This window comes from Epinephelus lanceolatus, chromosome 14 (genome assembly GCF_041903045.1).
Source record: "Epinephelus lanceolatus isolate andai-2023 chromosome 14, ASM4190304v1, whole genome shotgun sequence".
Taxonomy (NCBI): Eukaryota; Metazoa; Chordata; class Actinopteri; order Perciformes; family Serranidae; genus Epinephelus; species Epinephelus lanceolatus.
This window is the reverse complement of record NC_135747.1, coordinates 3,239,209-3,256,221: the sequence shown is the minus strand read 5'-3', so window position 1 is coordinate 3,256,221 and position 17,013 is coordinate 3,239,209. Positions and strand designations below refer to the sequence as shown.

Below are 17,013 nucleotides of genomic sequence, written 5' to 3'. Positions count from 1 at the left end.
TCACTAATATTAATTTACACGTGGTGAATTTCATTAGGCATACTTGAATTGTTAGATATAGGTGTTCTTATTGTAACCGGGTGGTTATTTACAGTGTAGATATTGTATTTCTTTACTGTGTCCCTCAGTCTGTTTATGTTGCAGCAGGCATGGCGATCGCGGCAGGTGTGTGTCACGCCCCTTACCGGCACCCGTAGTGCAGCCGCGTTATTGGCTGCTAATGCAGACCTGTTCATATACCCCTCCGCTGTCGTTTAGTCGCTCTCTCTCCCCTGCTGAAGCAAGTGCTGGCCGGGGTGCAGCTCCGCTGAGCCGTGGTTTCCCGGCGTAGTATGTGCCGTGTGTTCGTTCTCCAGGTATGTGTAGCACAGTCTCATGATGCTGTAAAGATGTTATAAGGTGCCATGTTGACAGTTCTCTGTTGTAGGTTGGAGTGTTGAGCCGAGGTGTGTGTGTGTGTCCCCTTGCAGTTAGCCGCCGCTGCCGCCGTTAGCTTTCAACAGCTACATTATTGATTTGTGCAGGCTACAGCTGACCCCGCAGGTAAACAATGCCACAAGCTCAATGTTATTTTGTTTGCTAGTGCTTATGTAGCTTCTGTATTGTTACTAACGCTCACTCTGTGTCTCTTTTAAAGTTTGCCTGGCGTTAGGCTGCTGTTTTGCCCTGCCTTGCCTCTTACCTCCATAGTTTGTTTTCTTTTTGTTTTGCCTGGCTCACTTAGACAGCCGCTCTGCCTTCGTCGTTTAGACGCCCTTTTTTTTTAAGTAGTGTATTGTAGTTCAAGACTGACCTCAGACCGTGACTCCTTAGTGGGGGGTGGGAAGTTAACACAGCATTGAGGACCTGCTAAATTTATGCATGCAGCATGTTTATTTTTGTTCTTTTTTTTCTTTCGTTTTGATTTGAGTTTGCAGTTGTTTTGTATATATTTTGTTTGGTTTCTTTTCTTTTATTTGCGCAGTTGACCTCAAGAAAAAAAAAAACAGCTAAAGTTGTTAACTGATGTTCACTGATAAGATTAATATTGTACTCTTTGGAAATAAAAAGAACTATATAACTTTTTTTAAAAAGAGAAATAACTTAATAAAGAAATTATTTTATTGTGAGTAATAAAACTTGTTAAACTTCTTACATCGTGCCTGTATTCATTTGTGTAACTTACCTGTGTATGGGTGATTTTTTTGGGAAACCCTCTGAGAAATTAAAGCGGAAAGTAGATTCTTTAGGTGCAAGTCCTAAGGTGGCGTTGTTGGTGCTAATTCTCCAGATCTGCCTCTCGCAGTTCAACTGGTCTTGCCACATTATCTACATATATTTTGTCCCTTTGACGCAGGATTTATATAACATGATATTATGCTGAAATGCTGAATTTTCTTTGTCACTTACACATTTAGCCTGTCAGCAATATTCTGCCACGCCACCTCCCTTGCTTTATTAATTGCTGCAGTATTGCCTTTTTCTTATGTCCTTATAGTCCTCATACACTTCCATAAGGAGCGTTTGCTCCGCCGCAGAAAAAGCCTCCGCTCACTCCTTTCTTTTGCTTTTTGACATTTTGCAACATTTTCGGCACTCGACTAGTTTGGGCTTTTTATTTTCCCTGGGCACGTGCATGAGTTGAGGCTTAACAGGTGAGGCTTGAATTAGCGTCAGTTGGAGCCAGCTGATTTCACTTGATGTAACGGGTTGGAGCTAGATTGGGAGTTGGCATTTAGTCATACTTCAAGATTACACCTTAGAGGCCGTTTACGCTTTGCCGGCTATTTTCATAAACAGACATTTCACCGTCTCCGTTTTCAAAAAGACCTTCGTTTACACTTACCCGTGTATATATACACAAGAGCATGCCAAACCTGTAGGTGGCAGTGTAACGAGAAGCTCAAGCCTTCCATGTATCCACTGTCACCATAGCAACATAGGTCGCACTTTTGACACAGGCGCAAGTTCCGGTGCATACTGTGACATCGGCTGCCTATAACTCGTTTTCCCAAATCTCCACTCTGGCCGGAGTTTTTAGAAAGACTCGTTTTCAGAGGAGAAATCTCCGTTTGCGTGTAAAGAAAGGGCACAAACAAAGGAAGATGTCTCCGTTTATTAAAATCACCATGTACGTGTAAACGGCCTCTTAGTCTGGATATTTTTAGCTATGTTGATGGAATACCCCCCAGATTGATGCCTTTAAATCAAATATATACAAAATTTTCTCCCAGGGGAGCAAGCCCCCGGACCCCCCTACAGGGTTGGATGTAGTCTCCAAAAAATCCTGTGTATATCTGTAAATATATATCTTATTGTTCAGACTTAGATATTTGACCCTACTTGTTATGTGCCCCTGTATCATAAGGACTGGCCCTAGCTTGCCCCCTCCCCCCCCCCCCCCCCCCCCAATTGAAACTGGCCTAGAACCGCCACTGGTGACACTAGAACATCAAATAATCAGAATGCACCAAACAGAACAATTTGAGAAAAAAAGATTTTATGTTGAAATGACAGGATTCTGTGCAGATACACTCTATTAGAAATCATTAATTAAAACATGATGGTACATTGTACAGTTTCTGATCATACATTAGTGGTTATTCAGACCACTGGGACCACTAGAGGGTGGACCAGCAGGCATTCACGTGTAAGGACACCCTTCTTGGGATTTAAGGCGTTTTCATGGTGTGACGATGGAGGACAGCTGGTGGTGGTCTTAGCCACTTCTCCCAGTCCATCCCCCAGCAGTTGGTCCAGCTGTAATGCGTTTATCATATGACACTAAATTCCATACTTGTTCTTCAGCTCCTCCACCAGACTGATGTACTCGTTCATGGCGTCCTCTTTGCTCTTGCCTGAGAGTTAATGAAAGATGAAAATGCATTTAAGATGAATGAAGAAATTGGCATGGTACTTTAAACAGTGACTTCCTTCTTGTTGCGTGTAGTGTGTGGTGCTGAGGACGCAGAGCCCTTCTGGTGTGTACCACATGTAGCTTAATTGCTGGGTTTGATAGTAAATTTGAGCATTCTCTCTTGCCTGGCTCCCTGACTAGCAGGGATGCAAATATTCTGTTTAGTAAGACACAATAACTGAATAAAGAGAAAATACATATTGAAGAATATTTCTAGTTTATCACTACCCTGATTGTATTTGCTTACGTTTCGCAACTGTTTGTATGAGCTATAATAACACTGTACTCAACAGAGTAAATGGTTGTATTTACATGTGTGAGTCACTGCAGAAATCTGGAAACAGTAGATATCAGGGCTCCCGTAGTTGTAGAGATACCACATGGAGACCACAGGCACTGACTGGCCAGTTTTTGTTTTTTCCTTTTCATTTTCTTTTCTTTTCGTAAAAGTTTCTTGCCCATAGAGACTGTTGAAAGTGAAGGCAACATGATGATGTTGAAGAAAGACTAAACTGTGTCCTCCTTTTCAGTTCACCTCTATCCCATTGGTGAATAAAAAGCACAAGCACAGCTGGGCCCTATTTCAGAAAGCGGGATTAGTGAAAACTCTGAGTTTGTTAAGCCTGAGATGAGGGAAACTGACTTTTCCGTTTCAAAAAGCCAGTTCAGCATAACCCTGAGTCAGTTACTATGGCAACATACTCCGTGAAGCAAACCTGCTGGCTCGCAGGCTGAGCGTGTAGCAGGTTGACAGAGAACCATGGTGTGTCTTTTGTGAATAGTCATGGACGTTGAGGCACAATTTATTCAGGGTCTGTTGCGTAAGCAGAAGGTGATTAGACCCCGTTTGGATGTCTTCCCAGAGGAGTTTCTATATGATAGATACAATTTCATGTCACACTATCATTTATCAACAATCTGTTCCATACAGATACATCAAATATTACACATTGTGGATTTGCATTATGATCGCATTAAATTTTATGCATTGCCCTTTGATTCTTCTGCAGCGGAAGTTTTCTTTATTACATCAGATACTGATCACATCAGCAGGACAGCAGTTTGTCAGGTCGTAAGAAAAGTGACTGGCTCTGAAAAGACTTGCCCATTTTTGTGGTTTTCCCTGGACATAAATTAGGAAGGATCTAGTGTTGTCACGGTACCAAAATTGGGACCCACGGTACGATACCAGTGAAAGTATCACGGTTCTGAGTAGTATCACGATACCACAGCAAAAATGAAGATGCAAGATGGCGGCTGTGAGGCTTGCCACAGTACAAGCAGTGATCCTGTCTGTCATTTTAGTGTCTGCATTACTTGTCTGCAAAGTGTTGTGCTTAATCCAGTACACTTGATCGGACCTTTTAAACCTCAGATCCACCTCGCACAGTGATCTGGGCCCATCTACATCCTTGCTGGAGGAGAAATTACGGGACTTAAACATCTCAAGCCACTCAACACCATGGCTGCCGACCAAAAAGGGCCGGCGCTCCAGCACCTTTGCCAGGTTCAGGAGATGCCCTTACCGGCCACCGCTCCCAGCCCTTCTGCTGTCAAACGTCAGATCCCTCCGGCACAAAATGGATGAACTCCAACTTATGATACAAACCAACAAAGACTACAGTGACTGTTCTGCCATCTGCCTGACAGAGACCTGGCTGGATCAATCAGTACCTGACCAAGCGGTAACACTTCCAGGTTTCACATTACACCGTGCTGATCAACCAAACCATCGCGCAAGGCAAAAGGCAGTGGTGTTTGCATAATGATCAATGAACGCTGGTGTACAAATTCCACAGAACTCACCCATGTATGCTCCCCACACCTGGAATACCTCACTGTCAAACGCAGACCATCATTCCTCCCACGGGAGTTCGCATCAGTAATTATGATCTGTGTGTACATTCCACCTGAGGCTAACGCTACCACCACCATAGCCGAGTTAGCCAACTACGTCTCCTCAGTGGAGAATTCACACCCGGACACAGCAGTCATCGTTCTTGGGGACTCGGTCTAATCTGTCATCCGAGCTCCCCGGCTACCATCAGCAGGTAACTTGCCCTAGCAGAGGGACCAACACACTGGACCACTGCTACACTACCATCAAAGAGGCTTACCGTGCTTTCCCGAGGGCTCCGCTGGGCAGGTCCGACCACGCAATGCTGCTGCTAATTCCACAATACAGGCAAAAAGTTAAATCCTCCAAGACATCAACAAAACTTGTCCGGTGCTGGTCCCCTGAAGCCATCGAAAGACTTCGGGGCTGTTACGCATGCACAGACTGGGATGTTTTCCATGCTGCGGGTGACCTCCACGACCTCACCGACACAGTGACGTCATATGTCAATTACTGCGTGGACCTATGCATACCACTCAAAAAAGTCAAACACTACAATAATAATAAACAGTGGTTTAACAAGAACATTAAAAAATTAAGAAAGGAGAAAAATTCGGCACATCTGTCAGGAAACAAAGAACAATATATGGCTGCCAAATACAAACTGAGATCTGCAATAAGAACAGCCAAATCCAACTACGCCACTAATCTAGAAGGACAAATCATTACTAATGACACAAGTTTCATCTGAAAAACTCCAAAACATGACAAACTACAAAAAGAAACCCACCCCCACACCTGATAACGACAATCAGCTTGCTGACACACTCAAAATTTTCTGTGGGAGGTTTGAGCAGGCACCGGCTCCATCACCATTTCTCCCCTCCCCCCTCCCTCCCCCACCTTTCACCATCTAAGAGGAGGAGGTGAGGAGCACCTTCAGGGGACTTAAGAGGAATAAAGCAGCCGTCCCCAATAACATCAAGCCCCTCCGTTCTCCACCACTGCGCTGTGGTACTGGCCGGTGTTTTCACCAACATCTTCAACATCTCCCTCTGTCAAAGCTCAGTACCCAAGTGCTTCAAATAGTCCATTATCATCCCAGTTCCCAAGACCAAGAACATCTCCTGCTTCAGTGACTACAGACCCATCGCCTTGACATCTGCCGTCATGAAATCATTTGAGCGCATCATACTCAAGAATAGAGAATAGAATAGAATCTTTATTGTCATTGTATGAGTACAACGAAATAAAGTGCAATCATGGTGCAATAAATAAAAGTACGTAAGTACTAGACTTAATACTAAAAATACATCTTACACACACACACACACACACACACACAAACAACCATCCTGCAGCTGTTGTGCAAGAAGCTTCGAAGTATTACATTATTCAACATTATTCAGGGCAGCGATGGCTCTGGGATGAAAACTGTTCTTTAGTCTGTTTGTTTTTGACTTGTGAGTCCTGTATCTCCTGCCTGATAGTAGCAGTTCGAACAGAGGGTGCCCAGGGTGAGATAAGTCCCTCAGTATGTTCCTGGCTTTACTGAGGCAGCGGGAACTGTACAGTTCTTCCAGTGAGGGGAGAGGGCAGCCGATGATCTTCTAGGCAGTGTTGATGACTCTCTGAAGCGCTTTCCTGTCTGCGGCTGTGCAGCTGGCAAACCAAACACAGACACAGTACAACAGAATGCTCTCTACAGAGCAGCGGTAGAAGGTTACCAGCAGTCTCTCACCTGAAAACTGTCACCACCCCCCTCATGGACCCATACCAATTTGCATACAGAGCCAACAGGTCAGTTGAGGACACCGTCAACTTAGCAATTCATCACATACTGAACCTGGAGTCTGCAAACACATATGCCCGCATCCTGTTCATGGATTTCAGTTCTGCATTTAACACAATAAACCTGGTCAAACTGTTAAATAAATTACTGGACATGAACATTGACCCATGCATCGGTCACTGGATTCACAGCTTTCTCTGGAACAGGCAACAGAAGGTGAAGATCAACAATAACACATCCTCCCGTGTTCCTCAGTACAGGCGCACCCCAGGCCTGTGTCCTCTCACCCTGGCTATTCTCCCTTTACACAAACCAGCTCACATCCCACCACAGCTCTGTCAACCTGTACAAGTACTAGGGATGCACCGAAAGGAAAATTTGTGGCCGAAGCCAAATAATAAACACTTGGCCGAATACCGAGTACCAAATATCGTTGTTTAGTTTTTCATTAGTTTTGGCAGATGAACCCCCTCCAGATTAGTGTTGTCACGGTACCAAAATTGGATCCCACTGTACGATACCAATGAAAATATCATGGTTCTTTTTTTTTTTTTAATTGGTGAAATTATGTGACAACAGACAAGGTGACATAGAGGACAAATACATTACACCAAGTGGAGTACAAACAGTGGACATACAGTACAAACAACAACAGAAAATAAAGTTACAATGATACGTATATAGGTAGGGGTGTGTGTGTGTGTGTGTGTGTGTGTGTGTGTATGAAAAACATGGTATTATGATGTCCAATATGGAATAGATAATATAATAAAAATAAATAAATCAATAAAGTAAAAATATAAATTGGAAAAAAGAGGAAAGAAAAAAATAAAATAAAATAAAAGATAATAAATAAAAAATAAATATATATATATATATATATATATATATATATATATATATATATATATATATATATATATATATATATATATATATACAGTACAGGCCAAAAGTTTGGACACACCTTCTCATTCAATGCGTTTTCTTTATTTTCATGACTATTTACATTGTAGATTCTCGCTGAAGGCATCAAAACTATGAATGAACACATGTGGAGTTATGTACTTAACAAAAAAAGGTGAAATAACTGAAAACATGTTTTATATTCTAGTTTCTTCAAAATAGCCACCCTTTGCTCTGATTACTGCTTTGCACACTCTTGGCATTGATGAGCTTCAAGAGGTAGTCACCTGAAATGGTTTCCACTTCACAGGTGTGCCTTATCAGGGTTAATTAGTGGAATTTCTTGCTTTATCAATGGGGTTGGGACCATCAGTTGTGTTGTACAGAAGTCAGGTTAATACGCAGCCGACAGCCCTATTGGACAACTGTTAAAATTCATATTATGGCAAGAACCAATCAGCTAACTAAAGAAAAACGAGTGGCCATCATTACTTTAAGAAATGAAGGTCAGTCAGTCTGGAAAATTGCAAAAACTTTAAATGTGTCCCCAAGTGGAGTCGCAAAAACCATCAAGCGCTACAACGAAACTGGCACACATGAGGACCGACCCAGGAAAGGAAGACCAAGAGTCACCTCTGCTTCTGAGGATAAGTTCATCCGAGTCACCAGCCTCAGAAATCGCAAGTTAACAGCAGCTCAGATCAGAGACCAGATGAATGCCACACAGAGTTCTAGCAGCAGACCCATCTCTAGAACAACTGTTAAGAGGAGACTGCGCGAATCAGGCCTTCATGGTCAAATAGCTGCTAGGAAACCACTGCTAAGGAGAGGCAACAAGCTGAAGAGATTTGTTTGGGCCAAGAAACACAAGGAATGAACATTAGACCAGTGGAAATCTGTGCTTTGGTCTGATGAGTCCAAATTTGAGATCTTTGGTTCCAACCGCCGTGTCTTTGTGAGACGCAGAAAAGGTGAACGGATGGATTCCACATGCCTGGTTCCCACTGTGAAGCATGGAGGAGGAGGTGTGATGGTGTGGGGGTGTTTTGCTGGTGACACTGTTGGGGATTTATTCAAAATTGAAGGCACACTGAACCAGCATGGCTACCACAGCATCCTGCAGCGACATGCCATCCCATCCGGTTTGCGTTTAGTTGGACGATCATTTATTTTTCAACAGGACAATGACCCCAAACACACCTCCAGGCTGTGTAAGGGCTATTTGACCAAGAAGGAGAGTGATGGAGTGCTGCGGCAGATGACCTGGCCTCCACAGTCACCGGACCTGAACCCAATCGAGATGGTTTGGGGTGAGCTGGACCGCAGAGTGAAGGCAAAGGGGCCAACAAGTGCTAAACACCTCTGGGAACTCCTTCAAGACTGTTGGAAAACCATTTCAGGTGACTACCTCTTGAAGCTCATGGAGAGAATGCCAAGAGTGTGCAAAGCAGTAATCAGAGCAAAGGGTGGCTATTTTGAAGAAACTAGAATATAAAACATGTTTTCAGTTATTTCACCTTTTTTTGTTAAGTACATAACTCCACATGTGTTCATTCATAGTTTTGATGCCTTCAGCGAGAATCTACAATGTAAATAGTCATGAAAATAAAGAAAACGCATTGAATGAGAAGGTGTGTCCAAACTTTTGGCCTGTACTGTATATATATAAATAAATATATATATATGTACACATAAATATAATAATACCTAATAATGTAAGATAAAATAATATAATACGAGGTAATATAAGACATTATAATATAATATAGCATGATATAATATAGCACAATATAATAAAAATAATATACTATAAGATCATATGATATAATATAACATAACATAATAATCCACGATGATATAATATGATACTTAACATAACCTAATATAAGAGGTGAGCAAGGGGTCCCCCCACCAGGCCCCAAGTAGCCCAACCGGGACCCCCAGCGGGAGACAGGCAAGACAGCAGCGAAAGGACCCCCCCCCCGATTAATTTTTGTTTAATTCTCTTTGATTTGATTTTAATTTAGGGGCGATCATACCTTGGGCCGCAACCAAACCCAGAGGTGGCTGCTGGCCTGTTGCAGATCTAGCTGTAGTTATGATGATGATATGCTAATAATTACAATGATAACAACAACAATAATAACAATAATAATAATTATAACAATCATAATAATGATCATAATCATAATATTCACAATCACAAGTATATTTATAATAATACTAATAGTCACCATCATCAAAATGACAACAATAATAATAATAATAATTATCACAATCATAGTCAAGATAATAATAATAATGTAATAATAATAATATAATCATTGTAATAATACTCAGTCATAATCAATAATAATAATAGTAATAAAAATATAATCACAATCATTGTAATAATAATCACAATCATAATCAATAATAATAACGATATAGTAAGAATTCTAAGTGAGTGTAAATGAGAACGGGGAAAAAGAAAATAAAAATAAAAAGAAAGAAAGAAAGAAAGAAAGAAAGAAAGAGGAAGTAAAAAAAAAAAAGGAGTGTTTTATGGGCTTGTGGAGATGTGGAGATGTGCGTGGGCTGCTCTGATGTAGTTCTGATGTAGTATGGTATCAAGTGAGAAGAGTGAGAAATGGGTTCCAAGTTTCATTAAAGGCCGACATATTACTGTTGTTAGAGGCTGCCATTTTCTCTGTTGAGATGAATTCTGTAAGAAGGTTGGTCCAGTGGTTGATGTGTAATGATTGTTTTGATTTCCAGTTTAACAGAACTGTTTTCTTGGCGATATTTAGAGATATGAGCAGCGGGTTTCTGTATTTGGATGGGAGGTTGGTTTCTGTGATATCTCCAAGCAGGCAGAGGGATGGAGATGGTGGGATTCTGCAACTCAATATGCAAGAAAGTTTTTTTGTGACTGCTACCCAAAAGGAGTGAACTGGTTGGCATGAAAGTAATCATCAGTGCTCCCTAAAGTGCATTGTGAACAGGTGTCTGTGTTTGTTCAGCCCATTTTTAGCATTTTGTGTTGTGTGATGTGAATCCTATGTAGTGTCTTATACTGAATAAGTTGTAAGTTTGTGTTATTTGTCATAGAGAAGCTATTTGTACAGATTTGTGTCCAGAAGTCGGGGTTGGGAGAAATAGCCAGATCATTTTCCCATTTTGCAGTCGGGAGTGTTATGGATTCATCTGAGTTGGATAGAAGTTTATAGAGCTTTGAGATTATGTTTTTTGAGTCTGTGATTTTCTTGATTTCTTTGCCTAGTTTGAAGGGTTTGAGGGGGTTGTTGGTTATGTTAATCTTAGATTTGATAATGGATTTAAGTTGTTGATATTGGAAGAGCTGATTTCTCCCAACCCCGTACCTCTGGACTAATGTATTGAAGGTTATGAATTGATTATTTTCAAAAAGGTGATGAAGGTGAGCTATTTCTTTGTTTTGCCATGTGGGAAAGTGAATGGGAGTGTTGCCAGAAAGGAAATCAGAGTTGTGCCAAATTGGGGTGTACTTACAGGGTGTTAGTGATGAACTAGTGACTCTACTGGCTTTCCACCAGGCTGTCAGAGTTGTAGAGATTACTGTATTTTTGAAGAGGTTGAGCTTTTTAATTTATTGGGGTAGGAACGGTAGGACTGTGAATGAAATGTTTTTGCATTGGGACTGTTCTAAATCTATCCATGAGTTACTGTATTTGGGTTGTTGAATCCATTTGATTAGGTACTGTAATTGATTTGCTAGAAAGTAAAGTGGGAAGTTTGGTGCTTCAAGGCCGCCTTAGGATTTTTTCTTCTGTAAAGTTGAGAGTGAGATTTTTGTTTTTTTTATTTTTCCAATAGAACTGGTTGATTGAGGAGTTGAGAGATTGAAACCATTTGTCTGTTGGGGTAGTGGGAAGCATTGAAAAGAGATAGTTGATTTGAGGTAGGGTTTTCATTTTAACTGTTGCGATTCATCCTATTAGTGAGAGTGGGAGATTTATCCATCGTTTCAGGTCATCCTGTATTTTTTTTTTAGCAGTGGAGTGTAACTGAGGTTAAATAACTCTGACAGCCTGGAGGAAATACTGATACCCAAATACTTAATGTTTCTGATGCGAAAGGGGAGGAGTGGGTCTTGAGTTGCAGAATCCCAAGCGGTTTCAGACAGGGGGAGTATGGTTGATTTGTTCCAGTTAATTGTGTAGTTGGAAATCGCGGAGAAGTTGCTGATTAGATTGAAAGTTTCTTTTAATGATTTGTAGGGGTCTTGTAAAAACAATAATATATCATCTGCATACAAACTGATTTTATGTTGTGAATGGCTGTTTTGAATTCCTTTAATGTTATTACTTTGTCGTATTGCTGCGGCGAGGGGTTCAATGAAGATGGCAAATAAAAAAGGTGAGAGTGGGCATCCTTGTCTGGTTCCTCTGTGCAGTGTGAAACCCTGTGATGTGATACCATTTGTGGTTATTGTGGCCATAGGTGAGATGTAAAGAATTTTGATCCAGTGGATGAACGACTCTCCAAAGCCGAGTTTGTGAAGAGTGTTGAATAGAAATGACCAGTTTACTTTATCAAATGCTTTTTCTGCATCTAATGATACAATTATAGTTTTGTTTTTTGTTTGCTGTGTTAGGTTGATCAGATTGAATAGTCTATGGGTATTGTCGGAAGCGTGTCTGTTTTTGATGAAGCCTGTCTGGTCTGGGTGGATAATGATGGGGGTGGCTGTTTTAAGTTGGGTTGCTAATGCTTTGGTGATAATTTTTAAATCGGTATTGATTACAGAAATAGGGTGGTAGCTGGAGGGGTGAGTTGGGTCTTTGTTAGGTTTAAGTGTAAGTGACATATTAGCAGTATTCATGTGTATCGGAATTGTAGATGTAGTTTTTATTTCTGAGGTTACTCTGTGAAACAGTGTTGAAAGTATGTGCCAGAAGTGTTTGTAGTATTCTGCTGGGAATCCGTCCGGTCCAGGTGATTTGTTGTTTGGCATTTGATTTAAGGCTTTATGGAGTTCTTCCGGGGTGATTGGTGTATCTAAAGTATCGGCTTGTTCTTTGGGTAGTGTGGGTAGGTCCAAGTTGTTTAGGAAGGATTCTATTTCTGATTGAGGAGGTTCGTAACTGGACGAGTATAAGTTTCTATAGAAGGTTTGAAAGGTTTCATTTATTTCCTGTGGATCTTGGGTGATTTTACCGTTAGAGTTAATTATTGATGGAATAATCGATTTTTCTTTTTTGTGTTGTAGTTGATTTGATAAATATTTCGCTGCTTTATTACTATATTGAATGTTGTCATATTTAAGTTGTTGGATTAAGAATTGTGTTTTTCTGTGTATAATATTATCAAGTTGCGTTTTTAGGTTATTGAGTTCCTTTTTTATCTGTTCTGTGGGATTATTAGAGAGAAGGTTTGTAAGTTGTTTAATTCTTTGTTCTAGGCTATTTTCCAGTTTTTGTTGTTGTTTTTTCTTGTACGATGAATATGATATTATTTTTCCTCTGATTACTGTTTTGCCTGTTTCCCATAGTAGTGATGGTGATATGTCTGGAGAGTCTTTCATCTCCAGAAAGGATGCTCACTCTTCGGCTATTAAAGTGTTAAAGGCAGGGTCCTGAAGTAATGATGTATTGAATCGCCATCTTGTAGGGGGTCTGGTATATGATTGAATGTTTATGGCAAGAGAGACAGGGGCGTGATCGCTTATGGTAATGGGGTTGATTGTGGATTCGTGGATGTTTGGGGCGAGCAAGTTGCTGATCAAAAAGAGGTCGATTCGTGAAGAAGACTGGTGGAGGGAGGAGAAGTAGGAATATTCTCGTGTTAAGGGGTTTATCATTCTCCAACTATCGCCAAGTCCATAATCATTCATGTACTGTTTGATTATTTCAGTGGAGTGCCAGTTTCTTGTGTTACCAGAGGTGCTTGAGCGGTCGATTGTGGGGTCTATGACAGTATTGAACTCTCCGGCAATTATGATGTTTGTTGATTCACTCAATAGAGAAAAGAAGGCATGGAAAAAAGATGGATCATCGTTATTGGGTCCATAGATATTAGCAAGTGTGAATGTTGTGTTATTTATAGATGCTTTGATGATGATATATCTTCCTTCTGGATCAGTAATAGATGTCTTATGAATTAAGGGTATGTTTTTATTTATTAGAATTGAGACGCCTCTTTGTTTACTATTGTATGTTGAAGAGAATATTTGATTGAATTGTTTAGGCTGGAAATATTGCAGTTCTGAGTCTGTAAGATGTGTTTCCTGTAAAAAGCATATGTCGGCCTTTAATTTGATTAAATGGTTGATTATTTTTATTTTTTTTTAGCTTGATTTCGAATGCCACGCACATTCCAGGTCACCAGGTTTAGAGTTTGTATGGTTGTGTTAGTTAAATCTATCTAGAGAAGGTCTGTCTGATTCTGAGGGAGCTGTAGCTGAAGAGGGAGAGAGAAAGAGAGAGAGAGAGAGAGAGAATGTGTGTGTGTGTGTGTGTGTGTGTGTGTGTGTGTGTGTGTACTGTATAGGGATGGGTCACGATTTTCGAATAGTCGTTTTATTTTTGAAAAATCGATTTTTTAACGCGACTATTACTATTCGCCGTCTTATCTCCCCCCTTTATTTGACATGCAATTCAGCTCCTAACCACACGAGGGCAGTCTAGGATTGCTACAGCGGTGTGAGATGCTCTTCTACAAACAGGAGAAACATGCAGAGACTACTACCAGAGGGGGGGATTATTTGAAAAATTGTGTGTGTGGGGGTGTGTGTGTGTGTGTGTGTGTGAGAGAGAGAGCCTTGAGTGAGCGAATGTGAAAAGAATGTGTACAGTCATACATACAACGTAGACAAACGGACGTTAACATATAGGACGTTACAGTGAGGTGAGAATAAACAATTAACAGTAAGCACACAGACGGGGGGAGAAAGAAAAGCGTTGGCAGTGTCATTAGCGATGCTGTTTAAGGAGGTGGGGGGTGTATCAGTAGTGCGTTTTAGCTGTCATAAGCACTATTCGGACGGGATTAGTTTTACATGGGCACGTGGGATAATGTCACTTTACCACAGGACGTCAGTAATATTAATGGCCGATTCGCACGGGATAAGAAATATCAGTAAAACTACCACAAGTGGGAGGGGTAAATCCATTCACGCACCGCCGTGCCCTCCTGCCACATTAGCGTATGATAGGGCTGTCAAAAGCACCATGAAATTGAGTTCGACTATTTTCAAATTAATTTAGTAGAGTTCGAATAATATTAGAATTTATTATTATTATTATTATTATTATTATTATTATTATGTATTTATTTTTACAAAAAAAACACAAAAAATAAGATGCTTATTGCTGACGCAATATGAACGTGACACTCGGATGAAAACACGCGTTCTGACCTCACTATAGTGCCAGGTATGATCAACTTCTGTCTCACTATCTGAGCAATGTTTGGATACTTCAGTGCGTAGTTTTCCACCACAAGAGTGGATCCTGGCCGGCTCATAGTGGTGTCTCTCATTCTGGTAACGTTTCATCTCTTCTTCAAAAAGGGTAGGCAGGGAGGCAGCAGGTACAACACTCTCCATGTATGTCTCCCCGAACAGGTCACACATCGCGGACAGCGCAGTGGGTGGTGTTGGTGCAGCGGGCTCCTCCGTCGGCGCCTCTCCCTCCCGCTGCCTCCCTCTCTGGCCCAGCTCGTGCGCGAGCCATCTCCGCCCGAACGGGATTTGCCGTGATATACAACATTATTGATAGTATTAATTAATTATTAATTATATTCGAATGATCAAATTTAGGTTCGAACTTATAAAAAAATAAATATATTTGAATATATTTCTAACTTCGATTTTTTTTTTGACAGCCCTAACACACGTTTACTGCTGGTCTATTCGCACGGGATTAGTATTACCTGAGGTAATTGTCCTGGACCCTTTTACAGAAGGTAAAAGTCGCGGTAATCTTTACTGACATCGTGCGGTATTACTGACATGGCACATTCAGACGGGACTAAAATCTCTGGTAATTATTACTTTACCCCTCATCCCTATGCAAAACTAATCCCGTCCGAATAGGGCTATAGTGATTCAGAAAAGCCATGGTGTTGTGTTGGGGTTGCGAAATAATTGTCCATCAATATACAGTTTATCAACAACGAGGACTGCGCGTTTGTTGTTTCTCCTGTTCTCTCTTAGTGTTTTTCGTCGCTTGTTTATTTCTCGCGGCTATTGATCGTTTACTCGGTACATTGTGCCCTTCAGTTCTTTTCCTTTGCTTTTGACCAGTGATTTTTGTTGAAAGTGTTCAAATTTTGCGATGATGGGTCGGGGTCCTTTTGCTGTTGCTGCGCCGAGACGGTGAACTCTGTGGAAAGTATTGTCCTTGGCAATGTCCGGTGGTATTTTGAGGTGAGTTGTCATGAAGTCTTTGATGAGTGATTCTGGTTTGTCCGGTGTTTTTTCGGGGATGCCTGCGAAGATGAGGTTGTCGCGCATGCTGCGAGTTTGTATGTCCAGAATGGTTTCTTTCAGTTGTTTGTTTTCTGTAGTAACTTTTTGCATTTGTTTGTTGAGGGATTTGACAGATGACTGTAGTTCCTGGTTTGATTTCAGCAGTGATGTGATGTGGTTATGTGCAAAATCTAGGCTGGAGCGTAAGTCTTTGATTTCGTCATGTAGTGGAATGAGGAGGTCTAACTTTTTGTTGATGCTGGCGAGGATACTGACCTTAATATCCGTGATTCCCAGGTCGTCTGTATCGGTAGATGAGTCCGTTTTCTTTCGTTTGTTAGGGTTGTTGAGGCTGTGTTGTGGGTTGTCGGTGTCCGGGTCCATAGTATGTTTGTGGTAATACTGGTCAATGAAGGCTTCCAAGTCCGTTATTTCTTCCACTGTGGTAATGGTTTGGTCCGCGTTTATGGTAGTGACTGGTATGTGTGTGTATTTTTATCGGATTGTTTTGTAGAAAGTTTTTAAAGACAGATGTTTTAACGGAGTTTACCGGTGTTGTTCTAGTGACAGCGTATCGCCATGTTGGATCTCGCCTCCGTCAACTGGTCTCGCGATACGTCAGAGTGCCATCATATCATGGTTCTGAGTAGTATCACGATACCACAGCGAAAATGAGGCAGATGTGCCTTTTGTCATTTATAAAAAGATAAATCACTTTTCTATTATAGGCTACATCAGTGATATTCCAATGGAATAAATTACTTATAATTGACTTATTCATACTTCAAAAACAGCATCAATGAGTGATGAACATAGGGGGGGATCAAAATAAAATGAATAAATAAAATAAGAATCAACCAGCCACCCTCCTCCCCTTCATAAGTAAAGAACAGTCCCTAAAGTGCGGTGAGGTTTGTGGGCCATGAACGGCTCGTTTCTCCTCTGACACATCACATACCTGTGTTCGGCTGGCTCGGCTGTTCAGGTACTTCTGGGCAGTCATGACGCCAAGAAGAGGATATTATTGGAGCCAACTTCTCCGCCGATGGCCGCCGTATTTGACAGGAATACATTACTGTCTGTGTCTGTGACCCCCATTCAACCCACAATCAGTGGGATTCGCCTTTTGTTTCTGCTGGTGGTTGAAATCT

The 17,013-nt window shown here is 41.1% G+C and overlaps 1 protein-coding gene across 1 annotated transcript in view; it reads right to left on the bottom strand.

Moving 5' to 3' along the window:
* Positions 1 to 2,462: 2,462 nt before the first annotated feature.
* Positions 2,463 to 17,013, bottom strand: part of LOC117251168 (acyl-CoA-binding protein-like) — a 45,209-nt gene continuing 30,658 nt past the window's right edge. The window contains exon 4 of the mRNA XM_033617188.2: positions 2,463 to 2,837. Coding sequence (XP_033473079.1) covers positions 2,764 to 2,837 — 74 coding nt within the window. The 3' untranslated portion in view covers positions 2,463 to 2,763. The remainder of the gene's footprint in view (positions 2,838 to 17,013) is intronic.